This window comes from Pongo abelii, chromosome 23 (genome assembly GCF_028885655.2).
Source record: "Pongo abelii isolate AG06213 chromosome 23, NHGRI_mPonAbe1-v2.0_pri, whole genome shotgun sequence".
Taxonomy (NCBI): Eukaryota; Metazoa; Chordata; class Mammalia; order Primates; family Hominidae; genus Pongo; species Pongo abelii.
In genome coordinates, this window is record NC_085929.1 from 31,260,487 (window position 1) to 31,287,843 (window position 27,357).

At 50.7% G+C, this 27,357-nt stretch overlaps 1 protein-coding gene across 7 annotated transcripts in view; it reads left to right on the forward strand.

The window, feature by feature from the left end:
* Nucleotides 1–344: 344 nt before the first annotated feature.
* The window catches only part of SGSM1 (small G protein signaling modulator 1), a 119,550-nt gene continuing 92,537 nt past the window's right edge, over nt 345–27,357 (forward strand). For 2 of the 7 annotated variants that reach the window (XM_024240028.3, XM_024240027.3), the window contains exons 1-2: nt 345–700; nt 797–840. In XM_024240028.3, the coding sequence (XP_024095796.3) occupies nt 682–700; nt 797–840 (63 nt within the window). In that variant the 5' untranslated portion in view covers nt 345–681. The remainder of the gene's footprint in view (nt 701–796; nt 841–27,357) is intronic. The other 5 variants (XM_063722810.1, XM_063722813.1, XM_054543227.2 and 2 more) reach the window with 3 other exon arrangements.

Sequence of the window (27,357 nt, forward strand, 5' to 3'; positions counted from 1 at the left end):
CCCAAAGTGTTGGGATTACAGGCGTGAGCCACCGCGCCCGGCTGAAAGACTCTCAATAATAATAATTAATAATAACAACAACAGTAACAGTGGCAAGCATTTATGCTCGCTGGCCTTTCCCCCTGGGTCTGTATTAAGGGCTTCACATCCAATATCTCACTTAAGGCTCAGATCGTTCTGAGACCCATGATGCCCATTTTATACCACATTATACCCATTTTAAAGATGAGAAAACTGAGGCTTGGAGAATATCGGTAGTAGCCCCACCTTTTCCTGTGACTTCCTGGAGCCTGGCCCACAGAGGAGGGCTCAGGAAGGACGCTTTCCTTCCCCACCCTAGGGAAGAGGGAGGGACGCGGGCGCTGGCGTGGAGGGTGGGGGAGCCTGAGAGGCTCGGGCGCTGGGTGCGCGGGAGGGAGCGTGCGTGCTTGGCGCGAAGGCTCCTCGCGCAAGCGACCCGGCGGCTGCCCCGCCGCGCGGTGGCTTTCCGGAGGGGTGGGGCGGCCGCCTCGGGTCCTGACGTCGGGCGCCCTCCGGCCGTCACTCAACGCTCGGCCCCGCCCCGCCGCGGCTGCAGCAGCAGCAGCGCCGAGGCCGGAGGAGCTACCGCCGCCACCGCTGCCGCCGCCGCCGCCGCCACCGCCACCGCCTCCCGGGACTCGGAACGCAGTGCTCGGAGCCATGGCCTCGGCCCCCGCGGGTAAGAGGCCGCGGGACACGAGGGCGGCGGGAGGGCAGCGCCCGGCCCCCGCACCCTCTCTCGGCTGACCCGCGGCTCTCGCTTCTTGTCCCACAGAGGCGGAGACCCGACAGAGGCTGCTACGCACCGTCAAGAAGGAGGTGGGTGCCGGGGTGGGGGCACTGGGCAGGACTCCCCCGGCAGCAGCGGCCAAACGGGAAAAGAGTCTTCGTGGAAGGGTGGCCTCTGGCGGTGGGGGGGCGGCCAGACCAGGTGTGGGGCTCACCTGGGTGGGCATTGACCTCCCGCAGGGCAGGAGGCGCAGCGAGGGAGTTTGGGGGTGGGCATAGGTATGGGGAGGCTTTGGCCCATTTGAGGCTTTGTGCGGGGGTGGATGCAGCGTGAGGGCCCTCCAGGTGTGGGGCACACCTTGATGTATCCCAATAGGACCTCCTCTTGTGGAGGAGCAGGTGGGTGCGGCTCAGGAAGGGGACCTTCCAAGAGAGACAAGCTGCTGGGGGGACCCCCCACAGGGTGTGCTGGGGGAGGGGCTCTGAATGGGGCTGCCGAAGGTGGGGCACGCTTCAGGAAAAGGCAGAGGGAAAATAAAGCCTCCCTTCCCAGCCCCCGAATTCTCAGTCCTTGGAGCCACCTCCAAGAGCCAGGGGACTCCCTCCCTGAGAGTCCCGGGTCAGTGAGCTGCTCCCCTGGCAGTAGGGGTCCCTTCACTCCCCCGGCCCCACTCCCACCCCACATTCAGAGGGTGAGAATCAGAGAGGTTCTGCTATTCCTCTGCTCCTCCACTCTCCCTGGGGTCAGCGCGGGGAGGTGGGGGCAGTCTAGTCTTTAGGGCTCATGGCCAGTGACCTCCCAGAACCCCATAGACAGAGAGAATTTATAGTCCTTGGGCCTGGGGTAGCATCTTGATGCCTGGACTGTGTGCTCTGGTGTGTATGCCTGCGTGGGTGAGGACCTGTGGCTGTGAGTATGTGCGTATGAGAATGTGCATCTGTCTGGAGATACCTAAGGTATCTCTTTGCATTGTGTGTACACGTATCTATGTGTGTCTGTGTGTGTATCTGTTTTTGTGAGGGTGGGTCTATGTGTGTGTATTGTGTGGTGCATAAGTCTGTGAATGAGTGATGCTGTGACTGTGTGTGTGTATCTTGAGTAGGTGTGTGGCATGTGATGCATGAGTCTGCGTGAATAACTAGGGCTGTGACTCCGTCTGTGTGCGTGTGTCTGTGTGTTGCCCTCCCCGTTCTTCAGCCTCAGACCCCATTGCTGCTGTGTCTTCATCACTTTTGAACCTTATCAGCGCTTAGCCCAAGGCCTTGCATGGCAGCAGACATTGTGGGCTGGCCTGGTTTCTGGGCCTGGCTTTCAGTGCGTGTGTGTGTGTGCGCGTGTGCGTGTGTGTGTATGTGTTGGGGGTGTCGGCTGAGGTGGCAGCATCAAGCATCACTGATGACCTCTCCTTCCCTGCACAGTGGCAGACAGCCACCAAGGGCAGCCTCGAGGCTTGGACCTGTTGCTGCCCCTCCGTCCTCGGGGAGCATGAGTATGTGTCTGCGTGTGTGTGTGTGTGTGTGTGTGTGTGTGTGTGTGTGTCTGTGTGTGGCATGTCCTATTTTGTTTAAAGAATGAGCTCCAGGGCTGCTTGCACATTCTAGCATTTTCGAATGAGACATGCAAAATACATTGGATCCCTCAGAAAGGCCCAGAAGTTTTCAACTCAGCCCTTGTATAGACTCCTGTGGGTATTCCAAGGGAGATCTGTCTAGAACCTCTTTTCTTTTTTTTGTTTGTTTGTTTGTTTCTTTTTTGGAGACGGAGTCTTGCTCTGTCACCCAGGATGGAGTGCAGAGGCGCAATCTCCACTCACTAAAAACTCTGCCTCCTGGGTTCACGCCATTCTCCTGCCTCAGCCTCCTGAGTAGCTGAGACTACAGGCGCCACCATGTCCGGCTAATTTTTTTTTCTTTTTTGTATTTTTAGTAGAGACGGGGTTTCACCATGTTAGCCAGGATGGTCTCGATCTCCTGACCTTGTGATCGCCCGCCTCGGCCTCCCAAAGTGCTGGAATTACAGGAGTGAGCCACCGCTCCTAGCCTAGAACCTCTTTGCAACAAAACTCACAGACCAACAACATTCTTGTCACTTTCAGGGGAGGGGCATGTACCTTACAAAGCACCTGCTGTCTTTTTGTTCATGGTTTAACGAGACCTACATGTAATATGTGCCCCCGAGATGTTTTTGCCTGGGGTAGCTTTGTTTTTAAGGCAATGGTTGGTTGAATTGGGGAGGGGGCTGCAGGCAGAAGAGAACACCAGTAAGACATCTGGGGAAGGCTCTGGCTGAGGCCTAGGTCCGAGCTCAGCTACCATCTTCCTCAGTTTCCTGTGCAGGTCCCTTCTTCTCTCTAGGAGTCAGTTTCTCCATCTGCAAAAGGATGCATTAGTACCCGTGTCCTTTAAGGTCCGATCCGTGTCAGTCTAGTTTGGGTCTTGGGCTCAGAGAGGGGGAATAACTTGCCCAAGAGCACCCAGCCAAGATGGGACAGAGTTGGGACTTACCCCCCAGGTCTTTTTGATGTCAGAGCCACACTCTGACCCTCTCATCCCACAAACATGCTCATCCAAATCTACACGGTGCCACACCTCAGGCAGAATTTGTGGGTAGTACAGTTTCTACTGTACGGATGAGAACACTGTGGCCCAGAGACAATAAGTGACATTTCAAGGGCACAGAACCAGTGTGGGGGAACAGGTTCCGGTCTTCTGTCTTTTGAGTTCCTATTCAACATAGGTACCCTAAGAACATGGCAACAACTCGGTGCCCCCCAAAGCATGTCTCCCCTGTCCTTTCCTTCCTTTGCTTACCTCTTTGGGGAGCATCTCTCTCAGTGTCAGAGAGCCAGTCTCTAGTGGAATAGAAGGGAAAGCTCTTTGCCTAGAAATCTGAGAGTCAAATCAGATCTCCCTCCTCCCCACTCTCTGGGTTCAGAGGAGCCACATCTCTGCCTGTCACAGCCTCACCCAGAGACTGCATTGTGTGTACACATATCTACATGTGTCTGTGTGTATATCTGTCTTCTGTGTGTACATCTGTTTTCCCAGCCTTCTTTCTAGAAGGAGTGCCTTAACAATCGACGTCTCTAGATAGGCTGGGCAGCTCTGCAAGGTTTGCCAGAGCCACTGCAGCCACCAAGGGGCCAACAGAGGCTGGGAGCTGGAAACTGTCCGGTGCTGGCCTGGAGAGCCAGTTGGACCCAGCACCCATGAGGCAGGTCAAGAAGGAACTTTGGGCTCAACTAGAGCTGGATTCCAACCCCAGATGCGTTTATTTACTGAGGGCTGTGTGTTAGACCCTGGGCTGGGTTCTGTGGATATAGCAGGGACAGGTCCCTTGTAGACAGACCCTGTCCCTGTCCTCCTAGGGCTGACCTTGCAGTGGAGGAAACACACTCCCAACAGATACTTTATCACAATTACAAGGATAATTACAGGCTGTGCACAGAGATGTGAAGGAGAGGCACCCGGGGCTGCAAGAACCCAAAACAGGGACAACTGACCATGTGCAGGGGCCCAGGATGTGACGTTTCAGAAGACAGGTGCAAGATAAGTAGGACTTTAAGGTGAAGATAAGGGGGTTGAGAGACACTAAGAAAAACCATTCCTGGCAGAAGGTTTTGTACATGCAGAAGCTTTGTGGTTGGAGGGAACACTGTGAATTTGAAGGAACCGAAGTGACCGGAGCAGAGACAAAGGAGAGAGGTGCAGATGCAGAGAAGGCAGAACATGTGGTCTTATCCCAAAAGCAAGGGAAAAGAATGGGGAGGACATCGAGAACGGGGAAAGAAGGTGTGATGGAGCTGAAATTGCTGGCCTGTTCACTGCACAATCTTAGACAAGATCTGTCTTTACCTTTATCAGTGTGTGGGTTTCCATTTATTCATAATGGGGATGAAAATGATTTAGCTGGCAAGATAGACCCTGCGAGAACACCCACCACGTTAGCCTGAGCTCCTCCAGGGCAAGCATCCTTTTTTTTTTCCTCTGTCCTCGGTGCCACCAAGAGAAAGCTGGAAACAAGGTGGCCTCAGCTGCAAACAAGGTGGCCTCAGCGTGATTTCCTCCAGTTAAATCTGACCAGCTCTATCTTGGCTCCTTCCTGGCTTTCTTAACCCTCCCTGCCAACCCTTAATTTTGTTTTGGTTCCCAGAGCGAGCAGGGACTGGCTTCCCGTTGCCATAACAACTGCCATTAAAGGAGCCAGCCATGTGATGCCAGTTGATAATGGAAGCAAAGTGACTAACTGCCTTGTTTTCCTGCCTCTGGGCTGGGCCTAGAAAGCCTCTTAATTGGAGGGGAGAATGCAGGGGCTGGTGGGAGGCAGATGAGACCCTAGGAAGGAGACAGGGAGATGAGGCAGGTCCTGGAGGGGAAGCTACATTTAGCTCTGCAGACCGGAGCTGTTGAAAGGGCTGTAATTGTGGACCCATCATCACAGCTGCTGAACAGAGCCTGTTTGGAGAACTGAGCCTCCCAGCCTCTGGGTTAGGGGCGATGAGATGGGAGAGGCAGGCAGGACTTGCTAAGAAGGTTGGAGAAAAACGAGAGAAGCAATTGACGTTACCATGGGGACCCTGCAGTTTTACTGTGACCCAGTGGTTCTTAATGAAGGGGAGCAGTTTTGTCTCCCATCCCTAGGTTGGGTTGCCAGATAACATCCAGGTCGCCCAGTTAAATTTGACTTTCAGATAAACAGTGAGTAAGTTTTTAGTATGAGTATGTGTTGCTAAATCTGGCAACCCTACTCCAGGGGACATTTGGCAATGTCTGGAAACATTTTTGGTTGTCACAGTTGGGGGTGCTACCAGCATCTAGTGGGAAGAGGCCAGGGATGCTGCTCACATTCCTGCAATACACAAGACACCCCCCTCAGCCCACCACCACTAGGAGCACAAAGAAGTGGCCAGCCCGGAATAACTCTGTTAAGGCAGGAAAATCTGCTCCCCGCTCACCCTACCCATCCTGCACCCACTGCGCCCTTCACTTCTCTAGGCTGATCTGATACGAATGTACTATTCTTGAACAACTCATTCTTACTGCTTTTAGATTGTCTTGAATGCATATTTGGAGTCCAAAGCCAGGGTGGGGGTGGGCAGGGGCAGGGAACAAAGTCTTGGCTCCCTAGCCATGTCATTTAGGGGAAACTTCCCCACAATGCCTCAGTTTCTCACCTGTAAAATGGACTTGGGCCATAGAAGAGAGATTGGCCTATGTAATAACCTTAGTAATTCCTGGCCGGGCATGGTGGCTGATGCCTGTAATCCAAGCACTTTGGGAGGCCAAGGTGGGATGATCACTTCGGGCCTGGAGTTTAGGACCAGCCTGGGCAACATAGCAAGACCCCCATCTCTACAGAAAACAAAATAAAAATAGCCAGGCATTGTGGTGCCTGCCTGTAGTCGCAGCTCTTTGAGAGGCTGAGGCAGGAGGCTCCCTTGAGCCCAGGAAGTTGAGGCTGCAGTGAGCTGTGATCGCATCACTGCACTTCAGCCAAGGCAACAGAGCGAGACCCTGTCTCAAAAAAAAAAAAATTATGACCAGGCGCGGTGGCTCACGCCTGTAACAGCACTTTGGGAGGCCAAGCTGAGTGGATCACTTGAGGTCAGGAGTTGAAGACCAGCCTGGCCAACATGGTGAAACCTCATCTCTACTAAAAATACAAAAATTAGCCGGGTGTGGTAGCATGTGCCTGTAATCCCAGCTACTTGGGGTGCTGAGGCAGGAGAATCGCTTGAACCCGGGAGGTGGAGGTGGCAAGGAGCTGAGATGGCGTCGCTGCACTCCAGCCTGGGTGACAAAGTGAGACTCCATCTCAAAAAAAAAAAAAAAAAATTAGGCTTTCCTAATTTCCTACCTGTTTACTGGGGGCTTCCGGCTTCCTCTATGCTGGGCACTGTGCCATGAACTTTCTGAGCATTATCCCCTTCACTCCTCATAAAAGCCCTAAGGGAGAGAACCATCATCTCTTTCCATGATAGATGAGGAACTGGAGGCACAGAGATGTTATGTAGCTGGCTTTAAGGTCCCACAGTCAGTCCGTGGAGAAGTCAGGATTCAAACCTCACATTGCCAAGATCTAGGGGGATGGCCTCATGATCTTGGCTTACAGTGGGCAGTGGTGGGGAGCTATGAGCTTCAGAAAAGTCCCTGGAAACACAGCTTGGCTTCAGGCATGTGCGGGGGAAGGAAATGGGGCAGGAAAGGTCCATTAGTCCCAGCTTGTGCAGGGCTTTATGTGCCAGGCCGTGCCATTTGAATTTCCCATGGTGGATAATAGGGAGCTATAGAAGATTTATGAGCAAGGGAGGGTTTTGCTTAGGGCTGTACTTCGGGAAGTTTCAGCTAATAGCAGGGACCAGGATAGATAGTTTCTGCCAGCTTTTAGAAGAAAACTTTCTCCCTCCCTCTGTTATTTTCTTTCTCCCCCACTTCCATTCTTCCTTCCTTCCTCCAACAAATATTTATCAAGCATCTACTATGTGCCAGGCCCTGTTCTACAACCTGCAAACTGAGAAGTGAGTAAAGCAAAGTCTTTGCTCATATGCCTTCATTCAGTGTACAGTATGGTGGCAGGAGGGCATATAGAGAAAACGATAAATATATATTAAAGGTAACAAGGGCTCCAAGGAAAATAACGGCTGGAAGAGATGGGAAGGGCTTGCCAGAGGAGGTGGTCAGGGATGGCCTCACTGATGGGATGGTGTTTGAGCAGAGACCTGAAGGAAGGAAGGGAGCAGTGTCAACATCTGCAGGAAGTGTGTGTCTGGCAGAGGGAACAGTGTATGCAGAGGCTGTGAGTTGGGAACAGACCAGCTGGGAGGCCAGTGAGGCTGGAGTGAAGTAAACAAGAGTAGAGATGAGGTTTGAGAGAGCGAGAGGCTGATTGTTCAAGACCTTGTCCATCGAAGGCATTGAAGGCATTGAAGGCATGCAAGGCATCCAAGGCATCCAAGGCATCCAAGGCATCCAAGGCATCCAAGGCATCGAAGGCTTCGGCTTTGACTCTGGGTGAGATAGGAGCCGTTGGGAGTATTCTGAGCAGGGGAGGAACAGGCAAGTTTTGGGGACAAGTTGAGAGGAAGCAAAGACACCAGATCATCAGATAAGACAGGAAACGTCTGCCTTTGCTAAGCTTTTCCATTCTTGGGCTGGAATCACAGCCCCCCACCCACTACTCACCCCACTGTGCCAAGGAGAGACTCCAAAAATGCATGTGCTTGAATGAATGCAGGAATGCCAGGTGGGCTATTTTGCGGCTCTCTGATACTGGCAGGATTGACTCAAATCAGCTTGCGTGTGTCGTGTTTGCTGGCTTAAGGGGGCAGAAACGCTCCTCATGAATAATGCAGCCATATCCACCCGATGCATTTTGATGCTTTTTCAGGTCTCTGGCAACCTGGCTTCTGGGAGCTTTTGCTAGTGATGAGCATCTGTGGCAGCTTAGGCACCCTGGTTCGATGTGGCGAGGTTGGCAGGAGGGCCCCTGGCTTGCTTGGCTGTTTCTCTTGTACCATATGGCCGGGTCTCCCCCAGCCACCTCATGAGGTGCTCCAGGAGCTGGTGGTAGCATTTGTTGCTGGCTGGCTGGTAGGAAAGGGCATTTTGGTCACCCCTAAGGGCCCGCAGTTGCTGTCTGCAGAGCCCAGGATGGGAGGTGAGGAGACCTGTGTCCTTGTTCCAGTTCTGACCCCAACAATGCGTGTGGCTCCTAACAGGTCCCTTCTAAAGGTCTCATTTTCCTGCTTTCTAAGTGGACGAGGTTGGACAGCGCCAGGATTCCAAGAACCTCAACTCATCTAATTTGGCCAGTGTCACTCTCTGAGAGCCAAGTCTTTGTTTTTTCCACTCTGAATTTGCCAAGTATTTATTTAAGACTAATTAAAACTAAGTAGCTGGTAAGACTTTTGGAGTGCCTTCAGTTCACTCAAGGAAAACCAGGGCATAACTAATGTCATTCTAATGGAATAAAGATTAAAAAAAACAAACAAAACTAGCATATACTAGCATTTTATATCGATGACCTCATTTAATTATTGATCCCCCATGAAGAAGATAAAATCCCCTCTTTTATGGATAAGGAAATCGAGGCACAGAGATGGCAAGGAGTTCGCCCTAAGGTCTCAGAGATTGTCGTTGGTACAGCAAAGGGCCTGGCTGCACAATCCTCCTCTGTATCACTCTTGAGCTAAAGCAAGCAGTCCACACAGGGTTCCAAGCTCCACCGAGAGTGTGAGGTCAGGGAGAAGCCCACAACAGCAAGGGCCTCAATTACCACTATGCTATCACTGTCAGGCAGTTAGCAGTATTTATGGAGGGGTCAGGCACACCGCATGGCTCACCCTTTTGGGAGTAAGATGGACTCAGTCCCAAAAGGACACTTTGCTGCCCTTTCTGGTCACATCTGAACTTAAAGATGCCCTCAGCGCAGGATCTTGCTGTCTCTAGGTAAGCCCTGACTGGGAGGTGCTACAGCCCCCAGGGCAGTGCTGTGGAATGAGTCAGAAGAGATATTTCTTGAGGTCCAAAGGGACAAGCCCTCTAGTGGGCTGAGTCTTGGCTGGCTGCCTCGCCATCATGGGGAGGGCAGCTGGGTCTTCCCTCTGAGGCTGGCTGCCCATCAGCTCCTGGAGACAGTCCCTCAGCCTAAGGAGCTCAGAGTCCCTGGTGACTTTCCTGGCCCTGCACTTGGTTGCTGTGCACCCCTGGACAAGGGGGCTAAGAATGTTAAACTCAGATGTGGGGCAGTGTATTTTTCTTTCACTTAGTCATACAGAAGATGAGATGAATAGATTTCTATGTTTTTTCTTTGCACAATTTTGCAGGAACTCAGATTGTGGGTATTTACAAAGGACAATAACAGTTCCTTTTGCAGTAAGGCCTCATTGAGAAAATGGATAGCTGAGGCCCCGAGAGTTCAAGAGACTTGGTGATGTTACCAAAATGCCAGGGTGTTGGCGTAGGTCCTGCTGCTGGCCACACAGAAGGCCAATCACTGAGATAAGTATTGCCTGGGAAGAAGTCTTTGAGTCCCGCAGCCGAGGAGATGGGAGATCAGGCTCACATCTATCTTCCTGACCAACTAAACTCAGAGGTTTATATAGCAGGGAGGAAATTTAAGTGCATGGAAGAAAACTGGAATTAGAGGGGCTGGGCGCAGTGGCTCACACCTGTGATGCCAGCACTTTGGGAGGCCGAGGCAGGTGGATCACGAGTTCAGGAGATCAAGACCATCCTGGATAACATGGTGAAACCCCGTCTCTCCTAAAAAAATACAAAAAAATTAGCCGGGCTTGGTGGTGGGTGCCTGTAGTCCCAGCTACTCAGGAGGCTGAGGCAGGAGAATGGCGTGAACCTGGGAGGCAGAGTTTGCAGTGAGACAAGATGGTGCCACTGGAGGGCGAAAGAGCGAGACTCTGTCTCACAAAACAAACAAACTGGAATTAGAGAGGGGTAAGGAAAAGGAGTTGGTCAACAGGAAGCTGGTGGTGGCTTAGGCAGTCATGCTGGGTGAGGGGTGTTGCATCTCTTTGTCCAGGTGAAATGATCTGGTAAGTTTCAGCTCCTTGGGGGAGGCCTGATGTTTGGTTTCCTGAGAAAGGAACTCAGATAAGACAAATGTAAGTTTCTGGAGTTTTAAAACTGGGAGGGTCAGTTTCTATGTATATTCAAAAGAAACCATAAACATTAGTTCTATGGGATAGTTGGGCCAGTTTCAATGATACTTGGGGCATTGAATGAATTCCTTTTTAATTATTATTATTTGGTAAATTATGCTTACTTGGTAAATTAGAATTGTAGCAACTACCATTTACCAAATATTGCTGTAAGTGCTTTGCTGTCTCTCATTTAATCCACAAAACAACCTTCCTACACAGTAGATACAAGTAGCAACTGCTCTTTACTGACAAGGAAATTCATGCTCAGAGAGGCTAAGAAACCGAACCAGGACTACAGAGCTGAGAAACAGCAGAGCAGGATTTGTTAGCCAGCTCCATCCTCCATCCTTTTCAAGTCAGATAAACACTGATAAAACTAGCTAGAGTGATAATAAACATATAAAAACAAAATGAAAAGAGAAAATGAAGATAAAAAATTGATTTCTTTTTTTCTTTCTTTTTTTTTTTTGAGATGGAGTCTCGCTCCGTTGCCTAGGCTGGAGTGCAGTGGCACGATCTCAGCTCACTGCACCCTCTGCCTCCTGGGTTCAAGCGATTCTTCTGCCTCATCCTCCTGAGTAGCTGGGACTACAGGCATGCACCACCGTGCCTGGCTAATTTTTGCATTGACGGGGTTTCACCATATTGGCCAGGCTGGTCTCAAACTCCTGACCTTGTGATCCGCCTGCCTCGGCCTCCCAAAGTGCTGGGAAAAATTGATTTCTTGGTTTAAGTGTTTGGGAAGTTCAGGTGCACCTATATCCGGGGCGCCAATGATGCCATTGGGACACTGTCTCTCGCCATCTCTCTGCATTGCCTCCTTCTGTTTTGGCATTATGCTCAGCCTGTCTGTGGGGAGGTAGAATGTTGCCCAGCAGCTCTAGGGGCACATTCTGCCACCTTGGCATTGCTGCAGAAAAGAAAACCTCCCCTTCCTCAGGGTTCTAGCCAAAGTCTTGGGATTTGGTCTCATTGGACCAGTGTGGGTCACTTGCATCTTTTGTGCCAGTCACAGTGGGATGGATTGCTCCACTTGGTCATGGAGGGGTGAGGGGTGGAGTTAGCCCTGTGAGAGTAAGGAAAGGGACACCAGAGGAGAGTTACGGTGAAATCAGCAGACGGGGAGATGGAAAGCAGGCAGACAAACCACAGATGTCCATATCAAAGGGCTGAGGGCGCCTGCATTTGGAGCTCAGCCTGTGATGCAGGAGGTATACTCTCCTGTGCTCTGTGCCTTCCTATGGTCCTGAGTGCTGCCTGGGGATGTACTATGTGCCAGGTGATTACTGATCAAGGATTTCTATTCTACGGGTGTGCAAATCCCTGAAGTTGTAGAAACACCTTGTACTTGCTGTATGGAGAGAGTATCCTCAGATCCTCAGCTTTTTTTTTTTTTTTTTTTTTTTTTGAGACGGAATCTCACTCTGTTGCCAGGCTGGAGTGCAGTGGCACCATCTCGGCCCCCTGCAACCTCTGCCTCCCGTGTTCGAGTGATTCTCCTGCCTCAGCCTCCTGAGGCAGGAGAGCTGGGATTACAGGTGCCTGCCACCACGCCTGGCTAATTTTTGTATTTTTAGTGGAGACTGGGTTTCACCATGTTGGTCAGGCTTGTCTCGAACTACTGACCTCGTGATCTTCCCGCCTCAGCCTCCCAAAAGTGCTGGGATTACAGGCATGAGCCACTGCTCCCGGCCATGAGTATCCTCAGCTTTTGTCAGGACCTCTAAGGAATCCACAACCCAAATACCCAAATACGATTCAGCATCACCCTGTGTCTTGGTTGGGGCTGGTGTAACAAAGTACTGTGACTGGGTAGCTTCAAAACAACAGGAATTCTCACAGTTCTAGTGGCTAGAAGTCTGAGATCAGGGCGGCAGCATGGTTGATATCTGGTGAGGGCCTTCTTCCTTTTTGCACACTGCAGACTTTCAATCATATCCTCACATGGCAGAAAGGGGGTGAGAGGTCTTTGGGGTCTCTTTTATAAGAGCACAAATACCGGCCGGGCGCAATGGCTCATGCCTATAATCCCAGCACTTTGGGAGGCCGAGGCGGGCGGATCACCTGAGGTCAGGAGTTCGATACCAGCCTGGCCAACATGACGAAACCCTGTCTCTACTAAAAATACAAAAATTAGCCGGGTGTGGTGGTGGGCGCCTGTAATCCCAGCTATTCAGGAGGCTGAGGCAGGAGAATTGCTTGAACCCGGGAGGCAGAGGTAGCAGTGAGCTGAGACCATGCCACTGCACTCCAGCCTGGGCAACAGAGCAAGACTCTGTCTCAAAAAAAAAAAGAAAAAAACAGTACTAATCCCATCCAAGAGTCATCCTCATGGCTTAATTACCTCCCAGAAGCTCTTCCTCCTAATACCACCACTTTGGGATTAGGATTCTATTTATTTATTTAGAGACAGAGCCTTGCTCCATTGCCGAGGCTGGAGTGCAGTGGTGCGATCTCGGCTCACTGCAACCTCTGCCTCCCAGGTTCAAGCGATTCTTCTGCCTCAGCCTCCTGAGTAGCTGGGACTATAGGTGCCTGCCACCACGCCCGGCTAATTTTTGTATTTTTAGTAGAGATGGGGTTTCACCTTGTTGGTCAGGCTGGTCTTGAACTTCTGACCTCAGATGATCCACCCGCCTCAGCCTCCCAGAGTGCTGGGATTACAGGTGTGAGCCACCGCACCTAGGCGTGGATTAGGATATTAAAATATGAATTTTAGAGGGATATGCCAAAACATTGGGTCTGTAACCCCCTGCAGAACGGTGTGATACAGAGATGATTGCAATACAGTTTCCTGTCCTCAGTGTGCCCAGAAATGAACTGGTACCTCTTAGTTTCTAAACCAGCTCCAATAATAATAGCTTTCTGATAAAAATAACAATAATTGGCCAGGAGCAGTGGCTTATGCCTGTAATCCCAGCACTTTGGGAGGCCGAGGTGGGCGGATCATGAGGTCAGGAGATTGAGACCATCCTGGCTAACACGATGAAACCCCATTTCTACTAAAAATACAAAAAATTAGCTGGGCGTGGTGGTGGGCGCCTGTAGTCCCAGCTACTTGGGAAGCTGAGGCAGGAGAATGGCGTGAACCCAGGAGGCAGAGCTTGCAGTGAGCCAAGATGGCGCCACTGCACTCCAGCCTGGGCGACAGAGCAAGACTCTGTCAAAAAAACAAAACAAAACAAAACAAAACAAAACAAAAAAACAAACAAACAATAATCACAACCCTGGTAATAATTATAATTAGCATTTATTGGGCACCTACTTTGTCCAGGCCTGCCTTGTCCCAGTATTTTAGCCACGAGTCACAAGTGCATATCTACATTTCAATCAAGTTAAATTTAAATTAAATTTAAAATGCAGTTCCTCAGTCACGCTAGCCATATTTCAAGTGCCCAATAGCCATGTATGGCTGATGATAACGTGGGACAGCACAGGTATAGAGCATTTCCCAAAAAGCCTATCCTGTTCCAGACAGTATGCTATGCACTTTATGTGCATTAGTGTATGTAATGTCAAAAGAAAGCAAACCCAAGAAGCATCAGAGGGAACAGATGAGGAAACTGAGGCCCGAGGTCACCCAGCAAATAGCAGAGCTGGAGATTGACCTGTTTATGTTTTTACTTACCCAGAGTGCCTCCGTTGATCTGGCACCGGCTATGTGCTGGGTCCTGTTTGAGGCCCTCTGCCTCTATTATCCCATTTTACAGACAAGTACTGTAAATTGAAGCACAGAGAAGTAAAGTGACTTGCCCAAGGTCACACAGCTGGTAAGAGATGGAGACAGGATTTGAAACCAGTGTTAGACACACTATTGGATTGCTTCTTCTAAGGTCAGATGGAGGTGGTTAGTCCTTATCCAGAAAGGTAGTAAGTACTTTCTGATGTACCTGTGTGTGTTTTAAGCAATGATTTGGGAATTTCCTTTTCCGTTTTCTGCAGCTGCCCAAACCACCTTCCCCTCCACGCCCCCAAGTTTGGCTGTCTTCCAGTGATCTTGGGTGGGCTCCAAGTCTTCGTGTATCTTCCTCATCCGTGAGGCCCCTGGGTCTGTGGAGATGGGGGTGCGCCAGGGAAGCCAGACGCAAGCAGTGGGCAGGCACCCACGAGGAGGCTGGCCAGTCTCCAGGGTGTGGGCTGGGAATGGAAAACGTGCAGGCTGTCTTCTCTGGGGGATGGAAGGAGGCCGGGGAGTGTCTTCACAGCTCCATCCTCTCCTGTGCATGGGCGTGGCAGCCTGAAGGACCTTTATACAAGAATGTCCCCGAGAGAATGCCTTGGAATCAGGCCCCGGGGGAGCCTTCTGGTCAAGGGGTGTCTGAGGAACCTGGGCAGGGTGATAAGGGGAGGCTCATTTGTAGGAACCCCAGCCCCAGAACACCCCTTCCAGGTCATGGCAGGTTGGCCGGCCCTCACACTGTCACAGGACAATGCTGGTGCCTATTTATAGCAAGCCAGTAAATGATTAACTCGGGCCAGGCTGGCAGCAACCAAGTTAGCAGTGTTTGCTTCTCCCATAAGCCCCAATAACCGTGTTTAGGGCAGGCAATACGGGGAGGAATTGGAGGAAGAATTTTTCTAATACTCTAAAGGTCCACAGGCTCTTATCATTTTTCATTCCCCCCTCCCCACTGCCACCTATCCCATCGCCCGCGTGGCTTTGTTTTTGTTATCTATGCTGTGTGGAAGTGACAGGAAAGATGGAAGGGTGTGGGCAGGAGTGGCGGGGGCACGTCTGTCCTGAAACTGCATGTGAGAGGGAGTCCAGGACAGGAAACTTTGATCCATTCACCAGCATTTGCCGAGCACCTACTGTGTGCCAGACTCTGTGCTGGGCACGGCGGAGACAACAGTGAGCACAACAGGTGAGATCTCTACCTTCAACCTAGAGGGAAGAGGCGGATAATGACCATGCAAACAGATGAAGAAATGCAATGAATTCAGAAATGGATGAGAAAACAGCAATGCAGTGGGGAGAGAGAGACTGGGGTGAGTTGGGTAGGTGGCAGCTTACCTGGGCAGTCATGGCAGGCCTCTCTGAGATGGTGGCATTTGATCTCATATCTTTTTTTTTTCTTCTTTTCCTTTCTTTTCTCCGTTTTCCTTTTTCCTTTCTTGATGGAGTCTCACTCTTGTCACCCAGGCTGGAGTGCAATGTCACGATCTCGACTTACTGCAACCTCCACCTCCTGGGTTCAAGCGATTTTCCTGCCTCAGCCTCCTGAGTAGCCAGGATTACAGGCGCCCGCCATCATGCCCAGCTGATTTTTGTATTTTTAATAGAGATGGGGTTTGACCATGTTAGCCAGGCTGGTCTCGAAATCCTGACCTCAGGTCATCCACCCTCCTCGGCCTCCCAAAGTGCTGGGATTACAGGCATGAGCCACCGTGCCCAGCCTGAGCTGATATGTTGATGATAAAAGGAAGAGGCTGTGTAGAGAACTAGGAATGGCAGAGGGAATGGCAGGAGCAAAAGCACTGAGGCAGGGAGGGACGTGCAGCATTGGAGGAAGGCAAGGGAGCAGGAAGTGAGGAGGAGAGAGATGGGAGACAGGCCAGGGACAGAATGTTCCCCTGAATGTCCCCCTGGGGAGGTGGCAGGGAAGGTTTCTGAGCTGACATCACCAGACACCTTTTGTACAAAAGCTCCAAAGCCCATTGCAGGTCATGGTGGGCTGCGGGAGCAGGGGATCCCATTGTGAAGGAGGCGCTTAGCCTGTCTGCTGAAAGTCAGGATCCCTGCTAACATCTTCCATGATGACAGTGTGAGGAAAGGACATTGCTTTCTTATTTTTCCCCCCAAAGTCTGTATTTAAGACTTATTGAAGTCTTATTAGAGCAGTTTTAGGTTCTCAGAAAAGTTGAGCAGAAGGTGCAGAGATTTCCCTCATATCCTCGACCCCGCCACACGTGCAGCCTCCTCCACTGTCAACATCCTCGGCCAGAGTGGTACCCTTGTTAGGATTAATGAACCCGCATGGACGCTTATCCCTCAGAGTCTGCAGTTGACATCGGGGTTCACTCTTGGTGCTGTGCATTGTGTGGGCTTAGACAAATGTCTGAGGGCATGCATCCGCCATCACGGTATCATGAGGAGAGTGTTTCCACTGTCCTGCAAACCTCCCATGCTCTACCTGTTCATCTCTCTCTCTCTCTCTCTCTCTTTTTTTTTTTTTTTTTTTTTTGAGACGGAGTCTCGCTCTGTTGCCCAGGCTGGAGTGCAATGGCGTGATCTGGGCTCACTGCAACCTCCGCCTCCCAGGTTCACGCCATTCTCCTGCCTCAGCCTCCCGAGTAGCTGGGACTACAGGTGCCCGCCACCATGCCTGGCTAATTTTTTTTGTATTTTTAGTAGAGATGGGGTTTCACTGAGTTAGCCAGGATGGTCTCGATCTCCTGACCTCGTGATCTGCCCGCCTCGGCCTCCCAAAGTGCTGGGATTACAGGCGTGAGCCACCGCGCCTGGTCTCATCTCTCTTTCCAACCCAAGGCAGCCCCTGATCTTTTCACATCTCCATAGTTTTGCCTCTTCCAGAATGTCATATTGTTGGAATTGCATAGTACATAGTCTTTTCAGACTGGCTTCTTTCACTTAGTAAAAGGCATTTAAGGTAGGACATTTCTTTTTATCACCACGATTCCTCTTGGGGAGCCGATGTGGAGCAGAGAGGGAGCCAGGTGGTGCTGGTCATGCAGGGAGAGGTGTACTGTGAAAAATGATAGCCAAGGGCAGAGGTGGAGCTGCCAGGTGCCACTGTCCCCTGGCTCTGGGAGCAGCAAGTTGGCTGTGACTGTGATGTTGGGGTTCAGAGGGCTAAGGGAGCAGGTGCATTGGTCGCTCTGCCACTGGGGTCTCCACTGCAACATGGGGCTCCAGAGCAAGAGACTTTGATTTAAGTCCCAGCCTCCTCACAGGTCTGATGGTGTTTGCCTCTCCCAGGACAGCTGCCTCATTGGGAAAATGGGAATAATAACAGTGACACCTACAATACATGGTAGTTGTGAGTCTTTGGGCTCAAGTGTGTAAAGCACCCAGTTGTGAGAAACACCCATAGGTGTCTCTTGAATGAACAAACCTACTGTGTGCCAGGCTCAGTGCAGGAAAGACAGTCCTGGATTTGAATCTTGCCCTGCCATTTCCAAGCCTTGTGCTCTTGGGCAAGTCATTTCACCTGACCGGAACTCAGTTTTCTCATCTGTAAAGTAAAGAGGGTAATTGACTCATTTCACAGAAATACTATGGAGACTAGATGAGATCATACCCCAAGGCATGGTGCCAGGCACTCAGTAAACAACATTTTATAAATAAATGCTGGCTATGGCGACTTAAAACAAATGTATAAAGCACTGAGCATGCAGCAGCTATTGTGCCAAATGTTTCAAATGTATTGTCTTGCCAGGCGCGGTGGCTCAAGCCTGTAATCCCAGCACTTTGGGAGGCCGAGGCGGGCAGATCACGAGGTCAGGTCGAGACTATACTGGCTAACATGGTGAAACTCTTGTCTCTAATAAAAATACAAAAAATTAGCTGGCCGTGGTGGCAGGTGCCCGTAGTCCCAGCTACTCGGGAGGCTGAGGCAGGAGAATGGCGTGAACCCGGGAGGTGGAGCTTGCAGTGAGCCGAAATTGCGCCACTGCACTCCAGCCTGGGCAACAGAGCGAGACTCCATCTCAAAAATAATAAAATAAGATAAGATAAAAATAAAATGTATTGTCTTGGCTGGACGCAGTGGCTCATGCCTGTAATCCCAGCACTTTGGGAGGCCGAGGCGGGTGGATCACTTGAGGTCGGGAGTTCAAGACCAGCCTGGGCAACATTAAAAAAAAAAAATTAACTAGGCATGGTGGTGCGTACCTGTGGTCCCAGCTACTCAGGAGGCTGAGGCAGGAGGATTGTTTGAGCCCAGGAGTTCGAGGCTGCCATGAGCCTTGATCGCGTCACTGTACTCCAGTCTGGGCAACACATTCTGTCCCTAAAAATATATTTAAATAAATAAATGTATTATCTTACACCAGTGAGGCAGATGCTGATATCACCCATTTCACAGATGGGAAAGCTGAGGTTCAGAGAAGGGACAGGATTTACCCAAGATCATACATGGATAAGCTGGGATTGGGATTCTGGGAGTCTGATTCCAGAGCCTGATGCAGCAAGTGTTACTCTGGGAGCTCAGAAGACGGGCAACCTGCATGGAGTGCTGGGCTCAGGAGGGAATGCGGAGAGGGGTACGTGACTTGGCCCTGGAGGACTGGGGGATTTTTCCAGAGCTGGAGACAGAGCTAGGAATGGGTGAGGATATCAAGTGGAGGGGACTGCATGGGCAAGGACCAGGAGGCGGGAGGCATCTGGGTCACACAGAAGGAATGGCACATGTGACCACAGCCTAGGGTGTGGGAAGGGAAAGAGACAGGATTTAGCAGGGAAGGAAGGTTTGGCCACAGCATAGAACCAGGCACAGCTTGTAGGGCTGCGGCACCGTCTCTCCCCCTCCCCACACCCCAAGTCTGTTGGTGTCTGTGCTTTGGAGCTTCCCAAAATACTCCTGTCCCCAGCCCATCACCATCAGCAGCCCCATTCCAACCCCTCCCAACTGTCACCTCCTGTGTGCCTCACCCTAATAGATTTAAAAATTAAAAGCCGCCAGCTCTTTCCATAGGCTGTTTCTCCCTGATATGGTGTCCTTACATCTGTTCCTTCCTTTGAGCTCCACGGTGGCTATGTGGGGGCAGTCACAGGGGCGATTTTTTTCTCTCCTTTACAGTGGGAGAAACTGAGACCCAGAGAGTTAACTTATATTTGTTCTTCAGATCTTGAGCCATGACCACCTTCAGGAAGCCCTCCCTGACCTTCCCCACTACCCTGTCAGGTCTGGTTTCTTTGTTATTCACCTAGAACCAAGGTGCAAAGAACTGGTCTCACTTTGTAACGATTTACCCATTTTGTGATTCCGTTTATATCTTTCCATCTCCCTGGACTGTAAGCCTTGCGAGGACAGGGACCATGTCTGCTTGCTCCCCGGTGCCTGTCTCGCAGGAGCACTGGAGAAATATTGAGTGCATGAATGACAGTTTTGGTTCCTGTGATATGTGCAGGGAAGGAGGTGTTAATGGGACATGAAAGAGGCACACTTATCTCAGCTTAAGGGATGGGGAGTCCAGGAAGGCTTCTAGGAGGAGGTGACACCTTGGCTGAAGCTTGAAGCCTGAGTTGCAGCTAGCCAGCTGGAGCATTCGGAGAGGGGCACCTGGGAGAAGGCACCATGTGAGCAATGGTTTGGAAGTGAGCACGTAGTGCCACCTTTGGGGACCAGGGCTGAGGGTCAGTGGTCCAGGTAGGGCTGGAGATGTTGGTCCATGCAACTTATCCTGAGAGTCCCAGGTGCCTGTCAGAGCAGCAGAGTGACACAGCCTGCCCTCCGCTCCTTCCCATTGCTCCAGTGGTTGTTGAGAGACCTTTGAGTCACCCCCTGTTCTCCCCACTGTGCTCACATACTAAGTTATTTTTATTATTTATGTTTTATATTTTTTGAGACAGAGTCTCCCTCTGTCACCCAGGCTGAAGTGCAGTGGCATGATCTCGGCTCACTGCAACCTCTGCCTCCTGGGTTCACGCGATTCTCCTGTCTCAGTCTCCCTAGTAGCTGGGATTACAGGCACGTGCCTCCACACCTGGCTAATTTTTGTATTTTTAGTAGAGACGGAGTGTTACCGTATTGGCCAGGCTGGTCTCAAACTCCTGACCCTAAGTGATCCACCCACCTCAGCCTCCCAAAGTGCTGGGATTACAGGCATGAGGCACTGTGGCAGGCCTGAGAGTTATTTTTAAAGCCACCCTGCAGGGCCCTCCAGGCATACCAATTTAACCATCCTCTCCACTGCAAGTTTCTTCCGCAGGTAAGCGTCAGGGAGCCCGTGTCATAACTGGATGCTAGCTCAGTGGTCCTCACCCCACCTGCATGATACTTACTGCATCTCAACCACCAGAGACCCCAAGTGGGGAGTAGAGGTGGGGCGCTCTGATTCAGCAGTCCTCAGAGGAGCAGGGGACAGCTGGCCCGGGTGATTTTTATTTAGACCTACTGTGTGCCACAAGCACTGTGCTGGGTGCTTTAAACCAGGGGTGTCTGTGGGCCAAATCCAACCTATTTGTACATTTTTAAGGGTTGTAAAAGCAAAAGATACTATGAGATAGATTGTATGTGCCTGAAAATAGGTTCGCCAGTTTTAGCAAATAGAAATTTAACAAATAAAAATAATTTGCCAGATTTGGCAAATAAAAATTCAGAATGCCTTGTTTAAATTTGAATTTCAGAGAATCAGTCAATAATCTGTGTAATATTTGGAACATACCTATACTCAAAAGATTATTCCTTGTTTATCTGAAATTGACATTTAACTGGGCACCCTGTAATTGATCAGGCAGTCATACCCCAAACCCTAAAACATTTGCTACCCAGCCCTTTACAGAAAAAGTTTACTGATCCCAGCTTTAAATACATATCAGTGGGATCTAGAGCCAGGGTGGCTTAGGACACTGCCTGGAACCAAGCTCAGTAAGCATTAGCTGTTGGTGTTAGTGTTACTAATGTAGTCCGATTGATCGTCAGCATTTACTGAGCACCTGCTGTGTGGCCGGACACTGTCCTAGGGGCTCAAGCTCTTCATGGGAGAGATGGACGCTAAATGGATGAGCCCAGAGATGTATAAAGAGAGGTCAAGTGCATGAGTCCTAAGGAAGAGTACGCAGCAGAGGAAAAGGGTAGCGATGGCAGGTGTGAGGCCCTGTTTTAGACAAGGTGATCAGGGAGGCTCTCCGAGGGGGAGATAATTGGAGCCAACCACAGAATGGAGTGAGGACGTGGCTTTCGGGGGGGCTACCCCTTCTCCAGCCCTCATGGTGTGCCCGGCCCTGTTCAAGTGCTGTGTGTGTTTTGCTCGTGGCATCCTCGCACAGCAGCCCTATGAGGGGATGCAGGTGCCATTTCCATGTCACAGATGAGGAAACTGAGGCCCGAGGTCGCCCAGCAAATGGCAGAGCTGGAGATTGACCTGTTTATGTTTTTACTCCTCTAGAGTGTCTCCCTTGATCTGGCACCGGCTGTGTGCTGGGTCCTGTTTGAGGCTCTCTGCCTCTATTTTCTGCAATCTTTATGACAGCTCTGCACCCTGGGGCATGTGAGTCTCATCTGGGGTTCAGTGGAGTAAACCCAGCCCATTGTGGGGAGGCAGGGATGAATAGCAAGTTAATGTGGAACCTGGCAGGACTCAAGGTGGGCAGCAGAGGGTACCTGGGTGTGCGCAGATGGCAGGTGAGAGGACTAGAGAAGACAGGGCAGGCCCAGGAGACCCAGAATCCCCCTTCCTGCCTCATGGATTGCCCTGGGTTTCCCTGCCTGGAATTAGCGTTCACTTGCCCTGAGTCCCTCCTGAGATTAATCCTCTTTTTAAGTTGTTTAAATATTTGCAGGTGGGGAGAGGGAGGGCGGGGCTGGTTTCTGAATGGTTGCAGGGTGCGGCTGGAGGTGGTTGGGCAAGTGCTCAGAGGCCTGACGTGGAGGGACGGGGCTGGGCCACAGCCTCGGAGGCCAGCTAGGTCCCGACTAGCCAGCAGGTGGGAAGCCCAGGGAAGGCGGCACTGAGCTGAAGGACGCCTCAGCAGCCGGCCGTTCACCTGATGCCCATGAGCACCTCCTCGGTAGTCCGTGTCATCTCAAGCACCTCTGTCATTTGAAGAATCCCTGCTGTGTGTCAGGCACCATCTCCAGGATCTCATTCAGCCCTCCTCACCTTACCCCTAAGAGGGAAGGGTGCTGGTTACCACCTACCCCACTTTACAGATATCCACATGAGGTTGGAAACTTGCCGAACATCACACATACAGTGAGTAGCCGAGGATTCGACCTCAAGTCAGTGACTCCACATTCTGGGCTCTCATTCTCTCTCAGCTGCCTCCTGACACCCTGTCCTTTATGCTAATTTGCTGGTTCCAAAAGGAATGAGCTCCCCATCATTGGAGGAATGCAAGCAAATGTTGGAGGACCCCTTAGAATGGATGCTGGGGAGGGATAAAAGCCTCCTGACCACCTGGACCTTTGTGGACCCCTATCTCCTGAAAGACCCCCTTTGGGTGTGATTGGTACAGTCTTGGCAGGCAACCCAGGTCTCCTAACTCCCAGTGCGGTGTTTCTTTTGGTCCTCAAGTTGGGAGAAGCCAAGGAATCCCTTCTCATGGGTTTCCTAGCACCTTGATTTTCAGATGACACAGTACTGGGTGGGGCTAGAGGCAGGGCTTTAAGACAGGCCATCCAGAGAGGCCTAGGTTCGAGTTCCAGCAGCGCCCTTTCCTCGCTGTGTGACCCTGGGAAAAATTGCATAAACTTTCTGAGGCTCAGTTTATACACCTTTAAAATAGGGATAATAATTCTCTTTTGAGGATTAAATAAGTATTCTATAAAAGCACCTGGCACATAGAAGATGTTCAAGTAAGGAACTTTACAAGAAAAAAAAAACACCTCATTAAAAGGGGGCAAATGACATGAACAGACACTTCTCTAAGAAAGACATACATGCGGCCAACAAACATGAAAAAAAGCTCAACATCACTGATCATTAGAGAAATGCAAATCAAACCACAGTGAGATACCATCTCACATCAGTCAGAATGGCCAAGGTTGCAGAGAAAAGGGAATGCTTACACACTTTTGGTGGAAGTGTAAATTAGTTTAGTTATTGTGGAAGACAGCAACAATTCCTCAAAGACCTAAAGACAGAAATACCATTCGATCCAGCAATCCCATTACTGGGTATATACCCAGAGGAGTATAAATCATTCTGTCATAGACACATGCACGCCAGTGTTCACTGCAGCACTATTCACAATAGCAAAAGCATGGAATCAAATTAAATGCCCATCAGTGGTAGACTGGATAAAGAATATGTACATATGCACCGTAGAATATTATGCAGCCACAAAAAAGAATGAGATTGGCCGGTTGTGGTGGCTCACGCCTGTAATCCCAACACTTTGGGAGGCCGAGGCAGGCAGAACATGAGGCCAGGAGATCGAGACAATCCTGGCTAACATGGTGAAACCCCGTCTCTACTAAAAATACAAAAAAATTAGCCGGGCGTGGTGGCAGGCGCCTGTAGTCCCAGCTACTCGGGAGGCTGAGGCAGGAGAATGGCGTGAACCTGGGAGTTGGAGCTTGTAGTGAGCTGAGATCGTGCCACTGCACTCCAGCTTGGGCGACAGAGCGAGGCTCCATCTCAAAAAAAAAAAAAAAAAAAAAGAGATCATATCCTTCGCAGGAACATGAATGGAGATGGAGGCCATTATCCTTAGCAAACTAATGCGAAACAGAAAAATAAATACCACATGTTTTCACTTATAAATGAGAGCTAAATGATGAGAACACATGGACACAAAGAGGGGAGCAGCAGACACCGAGGCCTATCGAAGGGTGGAAGGTGGGAGGAGCAGAAAAAATAACTTGGCTAATAGGCTGAGTACATGGGTGAGGAAATAATCTGTACAACAAACCCACATGACATGAGTTTACCTATATAAGAGATCTGTATATGTACCCTTGAACTTAAAATGTTTCTTTTTCTTTAAAAGGTACAGGTTCAAGTAAATATTCTCTTACTTTATCATCTGGTTCAAAATAGCCTCCAGCTTCTGCTGTGAGACAAGGTATTCATTAGAACAAGGGCCCTGGATCTGACTCCTGCCACCTTTGAGTAACCTAGGGCAGATTATGTGGGAAAAAAAATCTGTGCCTCAGTTTCCCCATCTATAAAATGGAATAATTTGGGGACTTACATCATCTGGGTTGTTGGGGTTATACACAGTTCTGGAACATAGTGAGTGTCCAAAAAAAGTGAATAGTGAGCTTCACTACCATAAAGTTCCTACACACAGACCACAGTGATCCCAGACCACCACTGCCCCTGGACCACCCCACACTCCCTGCCATCTGTCAGCCTTCAAAGTGGATCAAGCCGAAGCCCACGTCTGAGATCCTGGAATGGGGAAAGAGAGTGAGCTGAATTCCAGCTCTTCCTTCCAGGGCTGCCTGGCCCTCTTCCCCTGTCCACAGTCTGGTCTGTCCCCCGGGATGGGTTCGGAGGAGTGTGCGGCCACCTCTTTCTTCCTGCATGGAGACAATGCCCTCTTCTGCAGTGTTCAAGGGTAATAACTTGTTACCCTCCTTGCTAATTACCAGCCTTTTCAATTTCATCTCCTGGCCTCGGGCTGTCAGCTTGGGAAGATATTCTAGCCTGTAGCTGGGTAGCAAAGGTGGGAGAGGTCTTCACTTGTTGGAGCCCATCCCTCAGGCTGAGAACTACCTGCACCCTTACCACCCGCTGCAGATCCATTCCCAAGGTAAGAGGGTTGCAGCCAGCTTCCTGACTGTGTGACCTCAGGAGAGGAGCTTAACCTTTCTGAATTTCGAGATCCACAGCTGTAAGTGGACAACCTTCTCCACTCTGCAGCATTTGGACTTGAGACAGTGTGTGAATACTGTCATGGTGGCAACAGGAAACAGATGGCTCCCCCAAACCGAGTACGTTAAGGCAAATTTAATAAAGGGGCTATTGACTAAGGTGGTGGGAGGAAGGATGCTGGGAGTCCACAAGGAAGGATGTAGCGCCCCGTGGCTGTTAACATTGGGAACCAGGAACCATCACCACCCCTGGGTCTGAAAGGCGGGAGGGAGAGGTTACCAGAAGGGGGCTAGGTGTATGGAGAGGGTCCCCAAACAAGAGCTGTGGCTGCCAAGTCCCTTCCTTCCTTAAGGAAGCTTGAGGTAGCTGGTTTTGTATCCACTCCCACCTTCTTTTTTCATTGTTGTTTCACTCTCTCTCTCTCCTTTTCCTTTCGCTTGAACTCTAATGAACTTTGAGCGTACATGAGAATCACCGGGAGGGCTTGGTAAACGCCTCCAGTAGTTGGGGAAGGGGGTTATGGTTAGCATTTGCATTTCCAGCCAGTCCTAGGTGATGCTGGTGCTGCTGGCCCATGAGTGAGCAGCTCTGCTACTGCATAGCACTTTCCCTGAACCGCTTATCTCATCTGACCCTCTGGCTCACTGCACTAAAAGCCCCTCCCGGACAGGGCTGTGATTCCTTCCCTGAGGCTCTCCACACCTTGCACCCAGTATCACAGCCCTGATTAGAGGGGCTAAGCTTCTGCATCCTGTGTGGCTGAATTTGCAGGCATTGCACCATTTGCAGCTTGTCTCTATAGACTTGGCCCAGAGGGGTTCACGCTGCAGTTAGTGGTCCTTAATGGAGACAGAGGTCAGTGTGCAGGCGGGTTAGGAGGAGGTGCTCTTAGGATCAACACCAGGAGGTGGAGCGAAGCAAGCAGGAGAGGCAGAGGGAGAAGTCGGGCCATGATGCAGCCTCAGGGGAAGCCTTGGCCAGCCCTGCGGGGAGTTCCAAGGGGAGCTGGGATGGCCCTTCTGAGTTATCCTGAGTTGGGGCAAAGTGGCTGGAGGTTTATACCTCACATGCAGCAGTCATTGGATGTGCACCTCCCGGGAAGGAGCAAGACCTTGGAGGAGGCTCTCTGGACACCTAAGGCAATGTCCTGTCCCCCATGGGGCTGACAGCTGAGGGTCTTTGACAGTTCTGATGGGATCTGGGTGGTGCAAGGCAGCAACTACCTCATCAGCCAAACTTGGCCAAGGAGCCTGGAGGCAGTCAGGGCTTTCTCATGCTCCCTCCACTGCCCTTTCTTCCCATCCTTGGTTCCCATGGCCCCTGTACCCCAAACTCCTTCCTTCCTCAACTCCAAAACAAAAAGCCCTCTTGATATCCTTTGAGCACACAGGCCCCCAGCGGAGACATCTGCCTATGGCTTTGCCAACAGCCAGCCTCTGCATCTTAATTTTTCTCAACCAGGCTGTCCTGTAACACAGAGAAGCAAAAGTCCCCGACGCCCCAACCTAGCGTACACTGAAATGAAGAATCAACACATTAGTGTTGTTACCCTCCAGGTGCAGTGGTTAGAAAGAGGAAGGGGAAGAGACTGTTTGTTCTGTATTGTATCACTGAGTCCTGGAGAGGAGGCCTAGGTTGGCTGGGTGCATCATTCATCTCACCCAGAGAGTCGGGGCAGCGGCCGTCTGCAGGGAGGCCCCCCGGAATCCCGGCTCCCTGGCTCAGCCCGTGGCTGTCTTGGGGCAGGCACTCCCTCAGCTGTCCAACACAGTCCTGGGGTTTGGAGATTTGATGAGTTAGTTCATCTGATCCCTAGATCTGGGTCAGTGTGTGGTGGGAAGAGGCTTCCCTTAGAGTCAGATTGACCAGGGTTTAAACCTCGGATTTGTTGATGATCTTGGGCACGTAGTAACCAACATCCCTGATCTTTAGTGATAGTGACTCCCTGGGGCATATGTTATCAGGATTCTGTACGCTTACCATGTCTGTATGGCAAGTGCCGGGCGCATATAGATAAGAGGGTTAGTGTTATTTTCAGAGATAGTCATTGGCTGAAGCTTCTAGAGGTGCAGTTAAGAGCATGGGTTTAGCTTCCGTTTCTGCCCACTATTCACTATGACCTTGGGCATGTTACTTAATCTTTCCTTAATCTTTCTGCCCCTCGGTCTCATCATCTGAGAACTGGGTATGAAATAGAACCTGTCCTCACAGCACTGTGGAGAGGGCATAATAAGCGAATAATACAGATCAAACCTGGATGCCATCTCTTAGCTCAGTCTGGCACACAAGAAGGGCTTGGTCAGAGGGAGAGATGATGAGGATGATGAATATGATGGTAATAGTGGTGCCATCAGTGGATCTGTTACTTTACTAGGGCTGCCCTAACGGTACACAGAATGGGCAGCTTGAATGACATAAACTGATTTTCTCACAGCTCTGGAGATGGAAATCCAAGATCAAGGTGTCTGCAGGACTAGTTCCTTCTGAGCTCCATGAGGGA